Raw genomic sequence first — 24491 nt, forward strand, 5'->3', positions numbered from 1 at the left:
ACAATACTCTATATTTCATACCATATGCACTTTTTTGGCAGCACACATGAATTTCTTCTTCAAAAGATCCAAAAAATTATGGGCCTACTTCAATATGGCTTATCTGTATATAGCTTAAACTTGCCCATTATGGTTCACCGTGACTTATTTTTTAAAATATGTTGAAAAAAACCATGGCTTATCACAAGTGTTATCAATTTTTCTATATAACTTGCTGAGATCCCTGGAAATAGAAATGCAGCAAAATTGGACAATAAATTAATACAGTTTCATGGGAATAAAATAATAAATTTTGCTTAGCTTATATCTCATTCAACTTAATATTTGTGCTTTATAAAAATTTAATGTTCAGGGCTACTTTTAGTTCTAATTTTCTTTTCTAACCTTAATAATGTAGGATTATATTCATTTTGAAATACACAAGCAAAATGTAAAAAACAGTTCAGTACTGAATACTTAGGACAAATTTTAAGTATAGATAGTTTCAACTTAAGATCATAATTAAGCCACAAAAGGTCTGTTATTGAGAAAGTTAAGGGAGTTTTGCCCCATTTTACAGTGTTTCTTGCCATTGTTGTTAAGTGAATCACTGCAGTTTTAAGTTAGTAATATGGTTCAGTGAATTTGGCTTCTCCACTGACTTTGTCAGAAAGTTGCAAAGGTTCACATGACCCCAGAGCATAATCATAAATATGAGCTGGGTGTCAAGGGTCTGAATTTTGATCACATGTCGTTGGGGATGTTGCTCTAGTCATGTGTGAAAAAGTCATAATTCACTTTTTTCAGTGCCACTTTAACTTTGAACAATCACTAAACAGTTGTATGTACAGTTGTACTACCTGTAAGCACTTTTTTACAGGTTTGCAAATTTACTTTGCAAACATATTGAAAATATAAATGCTTTCTAATGGGACTTTACTTACTTAAAAGAATAAAGGAAAATGTCAACATAATATGGTGTACCTTCAATCAACTGAACAAAATAAACATTGGAATAAGCTGTAAATAAGTAAAAATCTAACACATATTCTCAGATATTGAAATTAAATAGAACTTTGGATTTGAGTTTAGTATTACTTGAGCTGGTTCATCTCACTAGGCTTAATGAATAAGATATATCAAATTAAAGATTTCGTTTAGGCCACGTTCAATGTACTAATAAGCCTGGATTCCATTCCAGATGTTTAGCAACTTTCAGATCACTTTTAATTTAATAGATTTATTAAATATGGACTCTTTCTGATAAAACCAAATTTTCCTCAATCAATTATGATTTATGGGGCTATAAACTGCATGCCATAGCATTATCAGAAAATATTGTATATTTTAAACCTAGAAACAAAAGAACTTCGTTAAGAATAAATCAAGTTACATGTTCAAAGTGAACATTATCTTTGCTTAATCTACTTTTAACTTAAATATTCTGCCTTCCATTAATACGTTTGACTTTATCAATTTTAAAATACCTGCAAATTCTATAAAATTGCTTGCATTTTGTGATTAAAAAAAGTCAAATTATTACTATCAAGCAGTAATCAGAGGCCAGGCTGTCCATTTACCACTATAGTCTGATAATTTTGATGACTACTCTCTCTTAAAGTGTTACAAAAATATTTTTAAACTGTAACTTTAAGTAAAAATTCACTTACCAATTGCCATGAATATTTCATTTACATTCACTGATGTTTTAGCGGAGGTCTCCATGAACAATAAACTGTTGTCATCTGCGTAAGACTGTGCTTCCTGTAAATTTAAAATGCCCATTTATTTTTCTTGCTATAATTCTGTATTATACAAAATATATATTATCTGCAGTTAGAATAGTGTTTTGAAGATCAAATTTTGACTTGACTAGTTTAGTCAGATCAATGCTCCCAGCAAAAACTAGTAAATTTAAAGATTTTCAGTGACATCTACACAAATGAACAAAAATGCAACTGGATAAAGTAGAAATGAAGTATGAAACTTCTGAATTATTTCTTCTCAGGGTCTATAAATGTTCAGTACTTCAAAGCTAAAATCTGAAAGTTTGGTGATTAAATGATAAAGAAAATTAATTCTAATTGTGATACTATACTTATTCAAAAACAAAAGGGCTAACAAGAGAAATTGTTAGAAGTTATACACATAATTATAGCCCTGCCTATGTAGCATTTATTTACAGTTAATTTTTACGGTAAACTCAAAAGTTTAAAAAAAAACTTGAAAAAGAGAATAATAAGCCATTTCTGAATGGTTGACAAGTTACTAAGAATCAAATTCAACTCAAACTCTTGTTTATCTTTGCATTTACACTGATAATTTATCTTCAATGCACTTTACATACTATTTGGGTTGGTGCTTGTTAAAATATTCTTGCAATGATGCTAAATTTAACATATCTTCCATAACTACCTTATTTCATAGGATTTTCTGCAACAGGTCTTGTTTCTGATTTATGAAATTCCAAATAAGATTCAGAAAAGCAACAAATAAGCTCCAAATAAATAGAAAATTATCTTACAATACAGTAAATATCAAACAGCTGTTATCTCTACAAAAATTAATACAGTTGAACCTCTTGTGACAGCTGAAAACCAAGAAAATGTGTACAATATTATAAATTTGTGACATGCCCATATTAGCACTTATATGTGTTAACTTATTGCTCATAATTATCTTGGCAGTAAGTTACTCATCCTTATTTTAAAGGTAGTGAAATATTAATAGTAGACTTGAATAGGTGTGCTTTACTAAAACTTTGACAAACACATAGAAGCACTTTTAATTTTTTCCCCCAGTTCAAATACCATCTTTTACAGCTCGGGCTTTTCCCTATGATGTTTATACACAAAGAATTGCATTATTCATGGCCCTCAAAATTCCTGAGAGGTCCTACTTTTATCCACAATTATCACCATTTAAAATCTGCCTGTCTGTTAAAGTATGCATATATATATATATGCATTTCATCTTGCTATAAATCTCTTAAATAGTTTAAGGATTGGCCAAAACTATCCAATCAATCCCAAGAATGTGTGACAATTTAAATTGGGGCTTCTATAGTCCAAATATAATATTTTATTTATTCAAACATATTAACTAACACATGTTAGGTAAACACACACAGTGTATATGTGGACTTCTGAATATCAGACAGTATCTAAGACCCTATTTTTATTTTTTTTAGAATTATGTAGTGATAGTATTTATCCTCTTGCATTTGCATGCTTTCAAATTACTAGGTTGGCAGGAGTTAGATCAAGAACAGGTGCTCACCCCATCGTGTGACGCTTGAATCTTGAAATCGGGCTGTCGGCTTTCCAGTCAACAAGCCCAGCTTCTTAAACACTGAATCACTGCACCACCCCAAGATACCACTTGGTGGGAAGGTAACAGCACTCTGTAACATCCTGCTGGCCATATGACCATGGAAATGTTTTTGGACAGCACTGACTCAATGGCTCTTGAAGCAGAGATAAGCACTATCCCCTATAGTTGGCAACTAGCAGAGTAAAATTCTTTACTACCAATAGTAAAGATCCTTTATTACTGGTAGTATGAGTTATGCTCTTCAATTTCATCTGGCAGCTCTGAACAATTACAATTATTGTAATAAATATGATTATGTTGCTTAATAAGGAGAAGGGAGAACTGATAGTTATTTGTGTACTATTCTGTTGGTATAAATACAGTAGTACTCGGTACTCGATGTTAATTGGTTCTGAGAGGCATGATATAAAAACAAGTGCCAAACAAACAAGATGACTTTCCATTTGACCCTTTGTTTTGGCCAGGAAAAACTTTGACTCTTATTTTCCAATCCAGTGACCTTCCCAGCATGGCTGACTTCCTGTCTGCTGTTGTCATCCCCCTTCTTTCTTTTGTAGCAACCTTCCAAGTATGGCCGACTTCCTGTCTGTCCTCTGTAACTATCTCTCTCTTTCTTTTGCAGGGCGCCTAATACCAAAGAAACTACGAGTACCGAGACAACCTTTTTTAATCAAAATTTGTTAATTACCAAATTTACGAGTTTTGAAGCAGTCAAATACCGAGGTACAACTGTAATTACTATCATTGGCTTCCCAGCCATTGTCTTTCCAGATATTATTTTTACATTGATAAGTAGATTTCTATGTTTCAGAAGATGAGTGATGACTTAAAATATTCATAGTATGAATCACAAAATAAAGATCTAACTAGCAGTATCCTATCTAAGTAATAATATCACTATAGTGTTTTACATTTCTATACATTATTTCAGCATAGCTATAATTTGAGATAAAAATATTAGAACTAAAACTTACCTGAAAATCTACAGCCCTTTTGTTAGCTAGATCAGCCTTATTTCCTGCTAAAGCTATTACAATGTTGGGACTTGCTTGCCTCTGGAGTTCTTTTACCCAGTTTTTTGCTCTTGCAAATGATTCCTGTCAAGTATTTAAAGAAAAAACTCATTTCTTTTTCCATTTTACAAGATGCCAATAAAAGGATATGGCTTGATATCCAATAATCAATTTAATTATGTTTTCTCTTTTGTTGCATAAACTCCTAATTTTACAAACTCCTATAACTATAAACTGCTTCAATGAAGATTTTTTCAAGATTATAAATTAATCTATAAAATAGTCACGTCACTAACCTTGAAATAGGCAAAGGAAAATGTTTTGCAAATAGCCAGTATCCATGTAGCTTATTAGTCTTCCATTCCTACATTTCTTTTTCCTTTAATAATTTTATTACTTTACTGTACTATATCTTGCACTTATATCTTATCTTATTCATTATACTTTTGATGAAATAGATTACAATCTCAATCTATCAAAATTATTCTATAACAAATGCAGATATATTACAAAATTCTTTTAATATCGTAAAACAAAGAATGGAAAAAAACATGACATAATGTAGATGTTCATAATTACTTTAACTTTTAAAATGAATACATGAATAAAAATTAATTTTATAGTAATAAACATGACTATATATTTATTTTATGTATTAATTTGTATTCCTCCTTTATTATCTTTACAAATAACTCAAGGTAGCAAACATACACAAGTTTCTTCCTCCTATTTTCCCCACAACAATCTTGTGAGGTGAATTGAGAAAAACTGAGTCACCCAGGTGTCTTTCATATTGTATCTTAATATTATAAAAATAAAAATAAACAAGGCAACAACCCATATAAGATGCAGAAATGATAACTGTATAAAATATGAAACTACCTTAATTAAACTTGAAGAAAACAATCCAAAATGTGCTTTTTGTGTTGTAGCTTCATAATGAATAGCAGTGTTTTTCACTCAGTGAAAAGTTTGGGTGATCAAAAGCACAATAGTATAATTTGATATTCTATAGTATAGAACAGACCTTTGCAATATTTTGCAAAGGGACAAGACAATTTGGGAATATATACTGCAAACTGCTCTGAAGACTGAAAAACAACAGCAATTTTAGGAGCAATATATAGCAGAAGATGATTTCCTGAAATCTATTCTAAAGTTAAACACCCTAATACTTAGGAAACAGCAGAAGAGGGAAAAATGCTGTCATCCTAAATTTTTGAATGTAAATAAACTATGTTACTGAATAACTGCCATCATGTTAAATGTAGAGCAAAAATATTTGTTATGATGGAAATACTAGTTCATATTGTATAAATTAATACTAATCAATGTTTTTATTGATAACAAAGATTTCAACTATCACATTAACTTTACCTACCTCATTGGTAATATCGTATACAACTATAGCTGCCTGTGCTCCTCTGTAATACATTGGTGCCAAACTGTGGTACCGTTCTTGACCAGCTGTATCCCAAATTTCAAATTTTACTGTTGTGTCATCAAGACATACCGTTTGCGTTAAAAAAGCAGCTAAAGAAAAAGAGAAAAGGAACAGAAATTGGGTTCTCTGCATGTCCCATTGGCTTAGAACATTCTTTTTGGCCACACTCCACTAAAAATTCCATGATGCAATGCTTTATTTTAATAGGTTTATAGATACAGGGCTGCATGTTAGAGTTGACTTCTAATACTAGTGTATATACTATAAGATCAAATCTAAATTCAATTTGTAACTTTGCAAGTGTTAAATTTCAATAAAAATATTTAAATATAGGAAGACAATCTCTCATATAGCAAAGTAGATCTTGTGCTGATGACACTTATCTAAATCCAAACTATAAAGAATTTTATGATTAATGATGAAAAGATCTCCTTTTCCACTTCATGTATTCGAAAATTAGTAGACTGAGGAAGGCTCATTTAATAATTTGTCCACGTAATCACAAGGTACTGAGCTTGATTTTTTTTTAAAAAAAAAACTTGCTTCTGAACTTCGTGTTTGATGTGAAAAAAGAATGAAACTCTGACTTTTAGATTTTACAGATTAGACTGATAGATCTTTATAGAAATGACTTGTTCATACCATTATGGAAAAGCAAAAATCTGTGATTTGATGTTAATGCCTTATTTTAATGTAACAGAGAGAGTTGGAAGTCAATGCTTCTTCTCCCCCCCCCCCCAATATTTTCTCACTTCACTTCCCACTCCCCCTCATTGCTCTTCTATTTACTTTTGTATTTTATAGTACTCTATAACTTAATAAAAATGTTTTTTTTAAACCTTTAGCTTTATTCAAAAGGAAAGCTGATCTTTCTTCTATATCATTTCCCTACTTCCTATGAAACACTTTGCCATTCCCCAAGTTTCTAAAATAAATGATCAATTCCAATTTCATTTTTCTAGTTTCTTAGTTATTATGGCAGTTATCTCTTAAACATTATTTCAGTGCAGAGAAAAATACACACACGTGTGTGTGAGAGGTATTCTGGGAAGAACAAGTAGATCCAAAACAATGTAGAAGTAATAGACTGCTACAGTTCTGCAGCATATTGCAAAGAAAGGAATAAAAGTGTAAAACACATGGGAACAAGGTTTAAGTCTGATCTGTATTATAAGCAATAGTGTCAGGCAGACTTCAATTTTCTAAAAAAGTACAAGTTATAGTATTTTTCTGTGTAAAAAGAAAGACACACTTCCCCCCCCCAAATGGGTGGAGATGCCTGTGCATTTTATATAGTGAATGTTGCCAAAGCCCCACCTACCCGCAGACCTCTGCCTCCCAGCAATTTGTCTCCTTGTAGCAAACAGCCTGATCAGCTTCAGCACAGCCAGATTTAGCAAAAGCAGTTGATTGGTGTTTGGAGCTGCCTCCCAGAATATCGCCTATCAGCTATTCCAGGCTGTGGGGATTGCCACCGCCCATCTCTGCCTCTGCATGCCCCATTTTCAGCTTCTGCGCACCCCATGTTCAGCCCGTTCCAGGCACTGGGCATTGCTGTTGCCACCTATCCCTATCACCTGCAACAGGCCAAAAATGGGGCGCAGAGGCCAAAAATGGGGTTCACTGAGGCAGCAATAGGCGGCAGCGGCGATGGGCAGTAGCAATCCTCACAGCCTGGAACAGTTGATAGGCGGTATTCCAGGAGGCAGATCCAACCACCAACAGCTGTTCGTGCCAAACCGGATTTGCTGAAGCTGACCAGGCTGTTTGTTGTTTGCTACAAGGAGGCAAATTGCTGGGAGGCAGAGCCAGATTTTTTTTTCTTTTTTTCCTCCCCAAAAGTTAGGTGCATCTTACAATCTGGAGCGTCTTATAGTACAATAGATCCAATGGTTTATAAATTGTCTTTATTTTGTATTTTATTTTATTAGATTTGTGTGCTGTCCATCTGGGTTTACAAATGTCAGTAAACATTAAAATGATCAGACACTAAGTAATAATGGATTCAACTCCAAAACAACTAGAGCACCACTTGAACATCACTGGCACTGACATATTCACTATTAGTCAATTGCAAAAGTTAACTTTACTCAGAACAGCTTACATCCTACAATGATATCTGTAACACCATCAAATGTCTACATCTGCCTATCCCAAGTCCTTGTAAATGACTCAATAGGTAGACAAAAATGCCAAATCCAGTCTGAATATCCAGTTGACTGTGCAACAAACCATAATTTACAATTGAAAGATGGGGGGAAGAGCATATGAAGTACACAAGGACAAAAGAGGAAATTTGAAGCATAGTTGGTCTAGTTTATATGTAACACTATTTCCTTACGCCCAGTGCTCTATGACATATTTTCTTTGACATAGTCACTGGAAGTTAGGTTGCATATCTGGTCTCTGGATCAACAGCGGAGTTCCCCAAATTTCTGGTTTCGAGTGTCTTCAATCGGACTTCCTTCCGCTCAGTCTGAGAAGTGGCTATTAATAATATCCATGGCAGCCATGTCATAGATCTAACCAGAACACTGGTCACACACCAGATCTAATATTCTTATAGGAGCAATGCCAATGTGATCTGTGTGGGGAATCTAAAAATACCCTTGAGACTCTCTTACACGGCTCTGCAGAGACCAGACCCACCCAAATGATCTGCCCCATGAGACAGATGGGCCCAGAAGGAACTGGGGGATATCCTGGAGGATTCACAAAGGAATTAAAGGTTCTGAAACCAAGAGACACCTAGAATGCCACTGGAGATTAGGATAACTCTTCTGTTAAGGTCTAAAAAGAGTTGTAGTGGCACAGTGGTTAGTATTGGACGCTAACTCTGCCTGTCAGCAGGTGTTCAATCCTGATGGACTCAAAATTGACTCAGCTTTCCATCCTTCCGAGTAAGTAAAATGAGGGCACAGATTGTTGGCGGCAATATACTGATATTGTAAACAATTCAAAGAGTGCTGTAAAGTAAGGGTCCTCAACCTCTTGGCTATGGACCAGTACTTGGCCATACAGCTGGAGGTGAGCGGTACATGAGTGAAACTGCGCATGCACAGAATCTAGGTTGCACAATCCCCACCCCACTCTGTGGTCAGTGGAAAAATTGTCTTCCATGAAACTGGTTCCTGGTAACAAAAAGGTTAGGGACTGTCATGTAAAGCACTGTAGAGTGATATATAAGTTTAAGTGCTATTGCTAACTCTGCACTACAATGAAAAATTGCATTTTCCATAAATGAACAAAATACTTCTCTACTCTTATTTCATCTGCAATGTCGCTCTTTGGTCCGATTCCAATTGGCAGATCCCTCCTAGGCCTAGGGGTTGGGGGGTGGGGTGTTGAATAATCATTTCCAAGGCCAAGCAGAATTTCCTGAAAAATCACTCAGCTTTGTTCCAGGTTGAAACTCTTCTGTGGTACAGATCCTAGGGAGTCATCTTGCCTAGTAATTTGGAATCAGTTTGACCCTGTTGTTTCTAGGGAAGTGGACAGGGTCCTCTGTGTTGTTAATTCAACTATCTATGCATAGATCCTTGTCCCTCCAGTCTGGTGACTCACCGTGAGCAGCAAGTGTGTTCATGCAGTAATAAATTCCTCACTGCGAGAGGGGATATTCCAAGGACTTTTTAAGGAGGCTCTGGTAATCCTCTCCTTAAGAAACTATCACTTGGTTTTACCTGCCTGGACAATGTCTGTCCAGTTTCCCACCTTCCTGAAAATGGTAGAAAATGCAGTTGTTTGGCAGCACCAGAGAGTCTTGTATGAAAAGGATGTCCTGGATCTCTTTCAAGGCCTGGATTCAGGCCTAGCTATGGGACAGAGACTTATGGATGGTATCTAGTGAGAGTGAAATGAGAATAGTGCAACCATTCTCACCCTTCTTGACCTTTCAATGGCCTTTGATACCATTAATCTTGGTATTCTTTTGGTCAGCTTCACAAGTTGGATGTTGGACATCACAGATTTAAACAGGTTCAGCTCCTTTCTCTGAGGTTGGTTACAATTGCTTTTGACAGGAAGTGAGATCCAACCCCTGCCTGCTCACTTGCAGCATTCCATAATGTTTATACCCTCTTATTTAACATCTACATGAAGTCGCTGAGTTGAGATATCATCAATATGCCAATGACACTCAATTCTACATCTCTATACATTGAGAGATGCTGGCTCTGCTCTCTTGCAATGCCTGGAGACTGTGTGATCCCGGATGGGAGACAATAGATTTCAAATGAACCCTGGCAAGACTGAGTGTCTTTGGGTTCTGAGGTTATGATGTTGGGTTCTAGACGGGGTTGCACTTCCCTATTCAGATCCCGTTTGCAATTTGAGAGTTTCTCCTGGATTCACATCTCCTGCTCGAAGAGACATGACTATGAGAATTTTGCGTAGCTCCAGTTTGTGTACCAATTGCCACCTTTCCTAGATTGTGACTTCCTGTGCTGAGTTACTCAAGGCCTAGTCAATTCTCATTTGGACTATTGAAATGCATTCTATATGGGCTTGAAATCCATTTGAAAATTTCAATTAGTGCAAAGTATGGCAGTGAGCGCAGTATTTGGACTCATATTACACCTCTGCTCCACAAGCTACACTGGCTACCCATATACTTCTGAGTGCAGTTTAAGATGTTGATTATGATTTATAAAGCTCTTAATGGCATAAGTCCAGGCTATCTATTGAAATCTATTGTGCCACTACAACTATTCTGTCCTACACAGGCCAGCAGAAGGGCCTATTGCAGATCCCATCAGTAAAAGAACTCTCTCAGGACCCAGAAGAAGAGCTTTCTCTGCTGCAGCACCCACCCTTTGGAACACCCTGCCCTTTAGGGTAAGATCTGCCCCCTACCTCCTATTCTTTCATAACAGTCCAAAGACCTGGCTCTGCAAATCTGCCTGAGGACCAAATGGAGAAATTCAACTCTGGAGGTGGCTCTAGATTGACAGCAGAATCTACCTCCCCTCCTCTGCTCCCCAACACTCAATGTTTTTTACTAGTCATATTTGATTTACTTTCTTTGTTTCCTTTTTCTATTATTTTACTTTCACTTTGTTTTAACATCCTTTTTATTTCTTTGTTTATTGTTGTGCGCCGCTTAGTGTATCCCATGACGAGATATGCAGCAAATTTGCATTTATTACAAGAAATCCAAAGAAAGCTACATAATGATCTAGCAGATTATGCAAACCTAAACATTATATGATGTATTTTTATTTCAATTTATATCACAAGAATCTAATGAAATAGACATTACTGGAAATATCCCAAAATTTGAAATAAATAACATCCATAGCCAGAGCAAAGCCCCGGACTCCAGGAGAGCCGAAAGGGTGAGAAAAAAACCAATTAAAAAGGAAAAAAAACACCTTAATTTAAAACTCACCAGCCTGCTCTAAAAAATCCTTAATTACACTGTGTTAAAAAATTATTCTTCCTCTGGAGAGTCCAAGGAATCAATCTTAGAACTGGAGAAAATTTTAAGCGCGTCCACTGGGCTAGCTGAATTGAAAAAATCTGAGGATAGTCAGCACCAGAGGCATGGCTTAAAGTTTTTAATTCAGTTCTGGGCAGATTGGCTGTGTTTAACCCCTTCTTTGGACTCTCCAGAGCAGCGCCCTGGAAAAATAGAAATTTCTTTGCTGCCATCTGCTCATTGCCCAATTTTTTGCAATTCATATCTGATAGCCCTAATTTTATTGGTTATCACATACAAAGATTATTGGCTGAAACCTCACAGTGCAACTATGATGGTACATGTCTGGCAATGTCCAAGATAACAGACTGTATGTTTCTATTGTACTATTGCAGAATGTCTTGTAACCATCTACAATACTATTAAAACTGATTTAGTCAAAACATTTCAGTTCATGAAGGAAAGCTAAATGTTCAATGTCAACACTGTCCCTGATAGCAACCCCAAATTTACTTCCTCTCCATAATCATAGTTCTTTGTACTAAACACTAGTATTTTGATCACATGATACTGTTGCTCATTAATAGCAATAGCATTTAGATTTATATACTGCTTTGTAGCGCTTTACAGTCCTCTCTAAGCAGTTTACAGAGTAAGCGTATTGCCCCAACAATCTGGGTCCTCATTTTACCGACCTTGGAAGGAAGGAAGGCTGAGTCAACCTTGAGCCAATGAGGATCAAACCCATGGCAGTGAGCTGAATTAGCTTGCACTACTGCATTCTAACCATTGTGCCACCACAACTTCCATAGTATTTTAAATATATCAAATTATTGGAATTTTATCAATTACTAAGGATGTATAAAATAATCCATGCACAAATTGTCCCCAATAGTAAACTGAATTCTAAACATGTGCTCAATCCATGAAAAAGTGGTTTGGATAGAAGGAAGAATGCTTAAAGACCAAACATATCAATTACAGTTGTGTGTGCCTGTGTGTAAAAGTTTTCAGTATTATTAATTAGCAGTGTTGATAATTATTGTTATATAATGGAGAAACAACATAGAGTTTACCCTACTCTCTTCATAAGTGCTCATCCATCATCATGGCCAACAAGGTTATTGGTTCTTCCCAACAATGACAGATGTTGGTGCACTATACTAATAGACTAGACCAGAGGTCCCCAACCCATGGGTTGTGGCTTACTCGCAAACGGGCCATATGAGTGGCAAGCTGCAGCCTGACGCTCACACAAATGAAGTTGTGTGCATGCACATGCACACCTGCCCTTCACACAAAATCATCCCCCCCCCCCCCATGCCGGGCTATCAACCCGGAAAGGTTGGGGAATGCTAGATTAAACAGAAAATAGAAACTTTATTTTGGTCATTAAGCAATAAAAATACGTTCAGTGAAATGAACAACAGCAAAGTACCCTGAACAAAATGAATTATTGACAACTACTTGTGAGTTAAGTTTACACATAATATAATAACATTTTACTATTTCTATAGAAATAAGTTGACCTTGATTGTTTAACGAAAAATGAAAATTATCAATGACCCCAGAAATTTACATAAAAGAAGGTTAATCAACTAGTGGCAAATGTCCCTCTAAAACTGGCAATACAGAAGAAAGCTCACAGGGGCAGAGTCAAGTTTCACATGGGGTTTTCCTTATGTTGGCTGTGGGGGAAGATTAAATTGAACTAAAGATAATTCTCTTGAATTTGAGAATTATAAAATGATATATGATGAACTAAATAGTAACTCTCAACCATGAAATAATGAATTTACATCAATATATTGTTTAAGGTTAGTGCAAAGGTCACACAGATACTCACTGCTAATTAGAATCAAAAGCACTAAGCTGCTAATAACACAGCTAGCATGTTTTAGGCACTTACACTGTGCCTTAACTTGTGGTTATAGAAATATTTTTCTTTTGAGATCAATAGTTTACCAAGATACTGTTCCAGGACCTCTACCTGCAGTCATTACAGAGTGGTAGTAGTAATGCTCTGAACACATATTAATCTTCTACATAAACATCACTGGTATTATGATGCATGAAGAAAAAGGGTGTTGGTACTTACCTGATACGACTCTTCTCATAGTGGGGGAGAAGTATCCAGGATGGGTTGACCTTGTCCTCTCATTGATTGGGCTGAGTCAGATAAGCTCTTTGGGCCACGCCCTGGTCACCAGGTATCACCCAGTTTATTGGCGAAGAATCTTATCCGACTCGCTGTGTCATCCACTCCAGACTTTATTTTAGTTTCAACCTTTATTTATTTCTTCAACAGAACAGTTCAACCATCAAACATAACGCTCATGTTACATAACCATATCAGGGAAGGGCTGGATACTCCTCCCCCTCTATGAGAAGAGGCGTATCAGGTAAGTACCAACACCCTTTCTCAAAAGTGAGGGGAGAAGTATCCAGGATGGGACGTACCAAAGCTTACATGCCCCTAGGAGGATTACCCATGTTAAGAGCTTGCACAAACCTTATGCCTGGTGAAGCGTCACCTCCGCCCTGTGCACAGCCTGCAACACCCTACCCCCGAATGAAGCCTCTGCACAGGCAAAGGAGTCCAGTTTGTGGTTCCTCACGAGTGGTGAGGGGGAAGACCACATAGCTGCCCTACAGATCTCAGTCAATGAGGCCTGGGTGGCCAGGCCATTGAGGTGGCCGCACTTCATGTGGAACGTGCTGTAATAGAGCTCAGTGTTTGCAGACCCCGTGCTTGGTAGGTGGTAACAATACAGGCTCGTAACCACCTGCCTATGGTGGTGGATGTCACCTTGTTCCCCAGGGATCCCAGCTGGAAAGAGACAAACAGAGCTTCAGACTTCCTGTTCAGCCGGGTTCTTCAGAGGTAAATCAGAGCCCTCCTTACGTCTAGGATGTGCCACTTCCTCTCTAATGGGTGAGAGGGGTCCGGGCAGAAATTGGGCAATATGAATTCCTGCAAGCGATGGAAGCAGGAGCACACCTTAGGAATGAAGAAGGGGTCCAACCTTAGTACCACCCTGTCCTGGTGGAACACGCAGAGATCCTCCCTGGCTGACAGAGCCTGTAGTTTGGATATCCACCTGGCTGAGGTGATGACCACCAGAAAGGCCACTTTAAGAGTCAAAAACGTAAGAGACACAGTTCGCAAGGGTTCGAAAGGAGGGCCTGTCAGAGCGTTCAACACCTTATGCAAGTCCCAGGAGTGGTACCTGTATACCGTAGGAGGCTTAAGATTGGATGCCTCCTTGAAGAATCGCCTGACCATAGGGTGGTGAGTCAAGATCTGAGACCTACCGCACAGAAGTACCGATGAGATGGCTGAGATCTGTCTCCTAATCGTGTTGGGAGCTAACCCTCTGTCCAGGCCCGCCTGAAGGGTCCAGAACCTGCGGGATCGTGGCTCAAACCGGATTGTGGCCCTTGGAGCTGCACCATGTTGAAAAGGCACGCCATGTAGAACCGTAAATGCGCTCCGTGGAAGGTCTGCGAGCCACCTGAATAGTCTGTATCACCCTGGGGGAGAAGTGACCTTGATGCTCCGCTCAAGCGCCAAGCGGTCAACTGAAGCCACTGAGGGTCCGGGTGCTCCAGCAATCCCTGGCTGAGGGAGATCCTCAAGGGCCTGTCCACCAAGAGAGATTGGAGATCAGCAAACCAAAGCCTCCAGGGCCAGAGGCTCTTGCAGGATTTTCTGTATGACCTTGGGAATCAGGGGTAATGGTGGATAGGCATAGAGGAGCCCCTGGGCCATGGGAATCGGAGAGCACCCACCCCCTCCGCCCCCCTTGTCTGATACCTGGAATAAAACCTTGGGAGCTGAGCGTTGAGAGGGGTGGCGAATAGGTCGACCTCTGGGCATCCGAAGTGCCTTGCCACTTCCTCAAATATCGCCGGCTGCAGCCTCCACTCTGAATTGTCCACCTCGTTCCAGCTGAGCTAGTCGGCTCTGATGTTGTCCAACCCCGCTATATGTTCCGCAGTCAATGACAGAAGGTTCTTTTCAGTCCACTGCCCCAGTCGTTTGGCCTCCTTCATGAGGGCCTTCAATCTGGTCCCCCCCTTGCTGTTTATATGAGCCTTGGTGGTGATGTTGTCTGTGAGGACTAAGATGTGGCTGCCCCTGACAAGGTGACGAAATTGAAGGAGGGCCCGGCGGTTGAGCTCCAACCAGTTTATGTTGTGAGTCAGTTCCGCCTGGTTCTTGTCCTTGCGCCATCTGAGCCCGCAGATGGGCACCCCATCTGAACAGGCTTGCATCCGTTGTTACCGTCACCCTGTCTGACGTTCTGAAGATCTTGCCCTTGGAGATTGCCGGGGACGTCCACCAAGTCAGTGAGCGGGATACTTCTGTGGGCAGAAGAACCTTGGTCTGGGAGCAGCTCATGCACCTTTGCTGGCAAAGCAAAAGGAACCATTGGAGGTTTCTGGTGTGGAACCGAGCCCAAGGGACAATGCCAATGGCAGACAGCATGGTGCCAAGCAGCTTGGATAGTGTGGCTAAGGATATCCTACGCCCCCTGGCTACCTGAGCAGCTAGCTGCCTAAGAGAGAGCTGTCTTTCTGATGACAGAGAAACCGTGCCTGCCTCTGTATCTATCAGGGCTCTTAGGTGGAGCAGACTAATGGAGGGGCAAAGGTGGCTTTTGGCCAGGTTTACCGAAAACCCATGGTCTCTCAGGACTGCCATAGTAGTGTCTAGATCCCGTAGCGCACCCTTGAAGGAGGACAACTGGAACAGCAGGTCATCTAAATAACATTGAATTTGAACAGGAACCTGCCTCAGGTGAGCTGCCTATGACGCCATTACCTTCATGAAAACTCGAGGGGCAGACAACAACCCGAAAGGCAGGGCTCGATACTAGAAGTGGTGCCCTAGGTAGCAGAAGCTGAGATGTTTACGGTGTTCTGGGGCTATGGGTATATGCAAGTAGGCCTCTGTAAGGTCTATGGAGGTGAGAAAATCTCCCTGCCTAATCCCTTCCAAGATGGAATGCAGTGAATGCATCTTAAATCTCCGATAGCAGAGGTAAAGGTTCAGGCGTTTCAAGTCAAGAATCGCTCTCCAGCCGCCCGAGGCCTTACGAATTACAAAGAGAATAGAGTAATACCCCTGGCCTTGCTGCTCTAGAGGCACTGGCTAGATGGCCCTGAAACAGGTGTTGGATGGCCTCCTGCATCAGCAACCTCTGGGTCGGGTTGCTTGAGACAGGGCAGCTCCAAAAGGAACTCGGGGGGTTGGAGAGGAACTCGAGTGAGAGAGCATACCGAATGGTGTTCTGGACCCACTTGTCGGAGAAGGCTAAGTCCCAGCGGTCGATGAAGTACGCCAAGCGCCCCCCCCCATGGGAGGTGAGCTAGGTCTAGGTCTAGTTCTTGCGGAAGGAGCACCTGCCACCACCTCCTCCGCCCCCTCGAAAGAGCCCTCTTCTGCTGCCTGCCCCTCTTCTGTCTATCTGGGTATCTCTGCCTGGATGAAAAACCTCCCTGGTACTGCCTGGGGCCCGAGTAGCCAAACTCCGACCTCCTAAAGGAATCCTGAACCTGGAAGGAGGACCTGAAATTCTGCCCCCAAGAGTTGGGGTATCTAGGGTATGGCGCCATCCTGAAGTTGGACTTCTTGTGAACGGTGGGGAGTACCTTCCGTTTGTCCTTGTTCTCTACCAGGAATGGGTCAAGGGCTTCTCCAAAGAGGGATTCTCCCATGAAGGAGGCCGATGTCAGGCGCCATTTGTGGTGTACTTCCGCTTGCCACTGCTTCAGCCAAAGCAAACTGCGAGATGCCACAGATGAGGCGATCGCCCTGGAGGCAAACCTGGCTGCAGCTAAGGTAGCATCTGAGGAGAATTGGGTGGCGGCCACCAGCTTGTTGATGTCTTGGTGGGCCCTGCCATCCGAAATGGGGATTCGCTGCTACAGGTCTTGCAGCCACAGCAGAGAAGACCGGTTGAAGGAGGAGGCAGTGGTGGCTACTCTCACTGCCCAGGCCGCTGCTTGATGCGTCCCCTATAGGGTGATGTCAGTTTTTTTGTCTTCCGCCTTCAGGGCATCCTCTGGTTCCCCTGGCATGTTAGATGGCATATGCAGGGCCGTGACAGGCTCATTGATGGTGTGCTGCGAAGGCACCTGGGCCATGTCCCTGTCCATGTTGAAGAAGGTCTTGTCTGTGGAAGTGGGCATGGGGCCTGCCGTGGGAGAGGCCCATTGCCACTTGATCATGTCTAGGAAAGACTTGGGTGTGGGCACTGTGTCTGCCTCGATGGCCTGCTCCTCGAAAATGTTTTCCGCTGAAAACCCCTGGGGTTGTACCGGGGCTTCTGTTGGCCTGTTTCCAAGCTTGGCAGATGTCTTGGCCTTGAACAGAAGGGATTTGTACAAAGAGGACTGGAACAATCCGGAGAAGGTATGTTTGGGAGGAGGCATGCCTTTGTGACATGGATCGGAATCCGAATCGCTGTCCACCTGGAAGGAGGCAGATGGTTCTGGAAAATCCTCCTCCTGAGTCTCTAGCCCTTCCAAGACCCTAGGCACGGGGGCTGCCTGGGGCTACATCTGTGGCTGCTGAAAGGTTGCTGCCATGCACTGGTGGAAGGCCTGCATCATCATATCCTGGAAGTTGGGCATGCCTGATGTGGGTGGTATTCCTGCCCCTGTGCCAGCAAGTGTGGACGGGAAGAGCTGTGGCGAGGGTCCCGCTGTTGTGGGGCTTTTGGGATGATTGCCATCCTTGTGCAGCCCCCCAGATGCCCGAAGTATCAAAGGGAATAATCAACTGTGTGGGGGTTCCCCATCTGCAGTCCTGCCAGGAGAAAGAATCCCTGGAAATCCTTCCCCAAGTTCCTGGCCAGGGGTAGCCCTCTTGCTGCTAGCCTTGTGGCAAATGCGCTCCAAGGCTCGGTGCCTCCGCCTTTTGTATTTGGAGCCAGACTTTGGGGGCTTGGAGCTGTAGCCTGCCTCTTTGGCCCACTTGGAGGAGACATGCTTTCTCTTTGCCTTTGCCTTGCCTCCTCCTTTTCCCTTAGCAGCCTCTGATCTGGTTAGCTGCTCCTCTGCTCTTCCGGTGGGGCTGCTGGGCTGGAGGCTTGAGTCCTGCCGGCATCCTCTGTGTTGCTGGGCGCCGCCATCTTGGATCATGTGGTTCCAAAATGGCCAATGGCTCCAAATTCAAAAAGTTCCTCTCCCTGGGAACACATGGAAGCGGCTTGTGCCTTTGGGGCTGCCCTGCGGCTTCTACTGCCGCTGGAGAGCTCTCTCTCTCTCTTCCTCCGCTTTCTTCCGAGCTTTGCGAGCTCCTGCCGGCCGCTATCTCTCTCCGGCACTCGCAGGCGCTCCACTGCGTTCAAAAACGCCACGGTTCGCCACTCAACCCCCTGGAGGGGAGCGGCAGAATGCTCCAGCCCCGGCTGAGCCTCTCTGACATGACTGCATTCCCAGGACTTCCAGGGGAGTGTCCCCTCACCCGCAGTCTCGATTAGTGCCCTAGGTTTCTTTTTATGACCTGGGCTGCGTATTGCCCTGAAGGGCCTGCTGCGCGTGCTCTCTCTCTCTCTTCCTGGCCAGGGAATCAGCCAAGAGCCAGTTGCTCACTCAGGCAGGGAGGCAGCGAATGCAATCAAGTAAACAGTGAGTTCAATCCTTTCTTTAAAATTTTCCAGGAGCTTGGGATGATCACAGCCGCCCGTTGAGAGGCTGAGTCGATAACTGGGTGTTACCTGGTGACCAAGGCGTGGCCCAAAGAGTTTCTCTGACTCAGCCCAATCAATGAGAGAAGAAGGTCAACCTATCCTTGATACTCCTCCTCTCACTATAGAGAAAAATCCACAGGTCAAACAGGAAAATGCTTATGGGTTATATTTGTGACCATGTGGTTGAGGAACACTGCAAAGGTCATAAATTTATTTATTTATTTCACTGTTATAACTTCGTAAGTTAGCAATCTGGATTTTGAAGATGATATTGCCTTGAGAAAGTTGAGGCAAAACTACAATAAGTAACAACTATCTCAGATGAAGAAGCAACCAAAGATAAGTGCTGAGAAATCTAAGATCATGTATCTGCGTTTCCCCACACCAATAGATATGGGGAATCACACTTAGATCACAGCAACTTGAGGAAGTAAAAAAGTAGTAATTGCTCCTACTAAAGATGCAGAGATGGACAACAAGCATCACATTGGAAAAGCAACAGCTTATTCCAGAGGATAAAACAAAATCTGGTCATTGTCTATATCATTGAAACTTAAATTCTGTATGCTCACCTCTATAGTTATCCCGACAACCATTAATGCCAGTAAGACCTGGAAAGCATCAGTGAGTATTAACAACAGACCTGATGTCTTCCAACAAAGATGCCTTCATAAAATCCTAAAGGTTTACTACTTTGACCATATTACTAAAAATTACATAATATTGTCGTATGCAAAAGATTCCAACTTGCAGTTTATATTCTCCATATAGAGAACAATTGAATCCCCAAGATGGCAATGAGATAGACACCCCCTCCTCTGATGCCAAACATCCAAAAGGATATCCTCAAAATACATGGCAAAGAATGTTCATGGAAGACTTAGAAGATTGTAAACATCACATAGGAAGATGCTAAAATACTCACCCAAAATAAAAAATGTTGGAGATCCCTTGCTGCCTGATATGCTACCAGAATGGAAGTATTAATACGAATGCGAATGCAATTTCAAACAAATGTTCAACTGAACAAATGGTCGATAAACATACAGGTAACCCTCAACTTATAACCATTCATTTAAAGTAATTTCAAAGTAATTTATGACTGTTTTTCACACTTACAACCATTGCAGCATACCTATAATCACATAATCAAAATGTGGGCAATCGGGAACTGGCATATATTTATCACAATTGCACTAACCTGCATCATATGATCACCATTTTTAAACATTCTTAGCCAGCTTCTGATAAGCAAAATCTATGGGGGAATCTAGATTCACTTATTGACCACATGATTCACTTAATTGCAATGATTTGCTTAACAATGGTAGCAAAAAGGTCATAAAATGAGGCACAACTCACTTTAAAACTGCATTGCTTAGCAAAGAAAATTTTGGACTCAGTTTTAGTTGTAAGTTCCTGTAATGGTATATGGGAATGACCTTAGCATACCAAATAGAGATGCTGCCTAGAAAATACAGATAAAAAGGAACTCAGCCCACAGATGCATAATAGACAAGCAAGAGGCCAAGGGAGGAGCCTCCTTAAGTTATCATCCTGTAAAATGATGGTGAGAGAGCAGGAGCCTGCTGGGAGCCAGTCACACAAAGCTTGCGCATGTGCATAAGGTAGGTTGCATAGGCAAAATTATCCTCTCCCCCCACCACTGCTGTTGATCCATGGAGCAAGAAAGGTGGAGGGCTACTGAGCTGTGAGTTATGGTCTTCTTACTGATCATTCCCTAGGCAACATCTTTTTCTCTAGTTTCTCAAGGTCATTTCCACATGCCAATACAGTACATAACAATTACTTAACTGTAAGATATAGCAGATTATATCATTATCTATAGTTATCTGTGTTTTATTTAAGAATTTTCTAAAAAAATGCCACATGGATTTTTAAGCAGATACTTAAAAAATTCACAGTGAATAAAAGAGCCCAAAACCATTTTAAAATTATACAAGTAATATAATAGCTTCTGACAGAGACACAATTAATCATAATGTAATTATTTACTTTGACATGAATTACCAATTTATAAGCATAAATGATTAAATTTGAAATTGTAACATTTCTCACCTCCAATTGTACTTTCTTGGAACTCATGAAATTGGCCTTTAACAAAGCGAAGCACCAAACTTGATTTGCCAACTGCAGATTCACCAAGAAGAACTAACTTGAACTGACATATTTTATTCCCAGCATTGGGCCCATTGGGTCTAGTTGCTCCTCGGTTGGCCATGTCCAAACTAGAAAGGAGTCCCTTGTTTCAGATTTTTTTTAAAAAAAAGATTCCAAGATGCGAACCTCAATGTGCCTTCACCTCAAGGCAGCCTGTAATATAAAATAGCATTCACATTTTAGAAAAGATTACAGGCAGAGTCATATTAAAATTTATAGTAATCTCTACTTGGTTTTTAAAACACTATATAGATTTGATAGCAAGTTAACCAAAAAGGAATTACAGGAAATCAAATACAATATATATAATCCTCCACCACCACCCGCTACAGTATTTCCAAGAATATCTCCAAGAATTAATATTAGAGACCTAGAAGTACTATAATATACAATGCAAAATAATTTATCTCTGAATGGTAATGCTATGCTGTTACCACAATCTGTTTATTCCGAAAGTTTTACAAAATGTGAATAAAGTTAGTAACAAGCAATGGTAGAACTCAAGGAGCCAAATAAATATTTGGATAGTATCCCTGTTTCAGAAATTACATCAATTTTTATGACTAATACTTTTCTATCATTATATGGAAGAAATACATTGAGTCCCTCATTTCACAACACACTATTGTTAAGATTAATAAAGTATGTATTCATGAACATTTTTAAACAAGAGGGAAATATTAGTTAGCTATAATAATTTAACCTGTTAAATTTTGTCATTACCAGACCACCTCCATTTTAAATCTGCTAGTCCAAGACAGGATTGGGTCTAGAATTGAAAACAATAGTGCAGAAATATGACTTTAGCTCTAGTGATTCAGATGTCTCAATAATGCAGTGGCAAAAACAGACTCCAATAATATAGCCAATCCACATTTAGCAACTACCTTAATTAGCAATTGTTTACAAACATGAGTTATAAACAGTAGTAAAATATCATTATCTGACCAATGCATGCACTTATAACCAAATTTCTGCACATAAAAAACACATTGGAGTGAAAGCAACTCGGGCATTGCTACCAAAGAGGGGTGTGTGTGTGTGTGTGTGTGTCTGTCTGCCTGCCTGCCTGCCTGCCTGCCTGCCTGCCTACCTATCTATCTATCTAGTGACTTGCCCATCTTACCAGAGGCAACTGGGTGGCTTACAGGCATTCAAATAACATTTAAAACACTAAGTAAGGATAATAAATTATAAAATTCTATTAAAAAAATTAACCAGGAAGGAAGAGAGTAAAGTGTGTATAGGAAGGAGGCTAGCCAGCTTCAAATTGCCACATTCCCATTGGGGCTCCAGGCTAGTTTGCCTAGCCATGTCTTAAGGCGTTCCAGAAGGCTAAAAGAATGGGAAAAGGCATGGTCCAGAGGGCAGGAGCCACGGTAGAAAAGATTTTTCTTCTAGATCTTGCCAGTCAAAATTCCTTGGCTGACAAGGTCCACAGCATACTTTCTACCAGTATGGGGAGGCGGGCAGGCTAACTCCATCAAGGTGAATTGGTTTCTCAGATAGGCTGGATCCATGTCATGCAGGGCTTTAAAGATGAAAATCAACACCTTGCATTGGACATGAAAAAAAAAAAAAAAACGGCAGCCAGTGCAACTTGGGGAACAGCAGTCTAACATGGGCCATCCAGGGGCCCCAAGACCTGTCCACACTGCTGCACTCTGCATTAGCTGAAACTTATGGATGAGATAACAGCAGCTAGAAATCTTTACAATCTCTCCCTCTCTGTGACTTTCTGTCACATGTTCGCTAAGCAACCATTTACTGGAAGAGATTGCAGTAGCTAAACAAGGACTAGTTTTATTTCATCTGAAAAGAGGACTGATTCACCTCTTCAATCCAGAACTAAAATGCTCCTATGTCTAGTTCAATGCCTAAATAAGGCTCATTTTTCCTCATTACTTTGTAGCTGAGAAGAATATGAAGTAGATAGTAAAATTATAAAGACAAATCCCGCTCCTCACATTCTCCTTTTGTGAGTGACTATCTCTAGTTTTCCTTCATATTACTCAATACCTTTATTCTTTTCCCATTTTAATCATTATGTACAGTTGACACATAGTGAAATTGTTGTGAGCATCACACTTGAACACTGAACATTGTTACAAATAGCAATTTTTAATGTATTCAGAATGGGAAAATTAATAAATATATTAATGGAGAATAATCATATTTTACACATCATTTCAATTAAATATAACCCAAGATAAAATTTAGGCTTTATTCTGACTCTCACTACCCAGTATGTAATTCAAAGGACAAGGATGGTTTTCACATTCACTTTTTTCAATGCTCATTCGAATCCCTAATTTATAAAATATAGCTATCTAAATAATTTGTACAATTACATTACTTCAACACAATACCACAAGCAGAACTGGAACTTACCAATTCTCAGAAAAAGAACCAAGTTACAGCAAAACCTCAAGGGTTAAGATTCTGTAATCTTTAGAATACAGAAACAAAAATAAACTGGGAAACTATGGATGCCAACCTTTTTCTTTTCACACCTAAATGTGCAATTCAACTGAACTTCCTAAATAGCAATATTGTGATTCAACAGTGCTGCCTCACAAGGTCTGTTTCAATCCATATTGTCACAAATTCATGCTATTGGTAAATTGACTGTAACATTACTGAATTGGAATATTCTTTCAGAGTTGCTTGTTGCTGAAGAATTATTGTGATATGACTGATGGCAGAATAGTTTTTTCTACTTTTTCCACTGCTGCTTCAAATCTGGAGACTTTTGTGAGCAGATATAGGTTATATGGAAGCATGCAGAAAGGACTACAGAAGCAAATTTCTCCTTTGCAGCTGGGTAAATAGGCATAGTATAAGATTTTGCATAATCTATTATTGCATTGTTTCAACCAGTCAATCAAAACATGCACTATTAAAATTGTACATTTATAAATGAATATAATTGAGAAATAAAGCTGAAACCAAATAGGTTTTCTTCTGAGAAGCTTGCTCTTCCTATTCCACTCTTATGGATGAATGGAAGGCTAGCTAACTGCAAAATTAAATTAGATAGCTACTGAACTTCTGCGATATGGTCCCAGGGTGTGGATGCTAACATTTTGTCTAGAGCAGGCACACATAACATATGGCCTGTCAACCCCTTGATATTTTTTTAAAATTTAACAAATCTACTGCTATCAAATGTTGCAACCTAGTTTTAGCAGCCGTTAATACCCCAAAAGATACTTTGCCAAAGACCTCCGAGCCTCACCAATCTTATCAGTTCCAATACTACTACCAGCTCTTTGGCTTGACAACTGTTCATTTATGGCCCATAATTATTTTTAAGGTATCAATGTGCACTCCAATACAAGTTGTGGAAGCTTAGCATAGAGTATCTGGATGTAAGATCCAATACAGTTCATTTCTTCAGTATATAACATTTTTATTTA

At 40.1% G+C, this 24491-nt stretch overlaps 1 protein-coding gene across 1 annotated transcript in view; it reads right to left on the reverse strand.

The window, feature by feature from the left end:
• Positions 1 to 24491, reverse strand: part of RAB5A (RAB5A, member RAS oncogene family) — a 32625-nt gene that overhangs the window by 1686 nt on the left and 6448 nt on the right. The window contains exons 2-5 of the mRNA XM_081932618.1: positions 20971 to 21225; positions 5707 to 5858; positions 4287 to 4409; positions 1650 to 1743 (exon numbers count right to left, since the gene is read on the reverse strand). Of these exons, the coding sequence (XP_081788744.1) occupies positions 1650 to 1743; positions 4287 to 4409; positions 5707 to 5858; positions 20971 to 21133 (532 nt within the window). The 5' untranslated portion in view covers positions 21134 to 21225. The remainder of the gene's footprint in view (positions 1 to 1649; positions 1744 to 4286; positions 4410 to 5706; positions 5859 to 20970; positions 21226 to 24491) is intronic.

The sequence above is a fragment of the Natrix helvetica genome, assembly GCF_964273705.1.
Source record: "Natrix helvetica genome assembly, chromosome: Z".
NCBI classification, from domain to species: Eukaryota; Metazoa; Chordata; class Lepidosauria; order Squamata; family Natricidae; genus Natrix; species Natrix helvetica.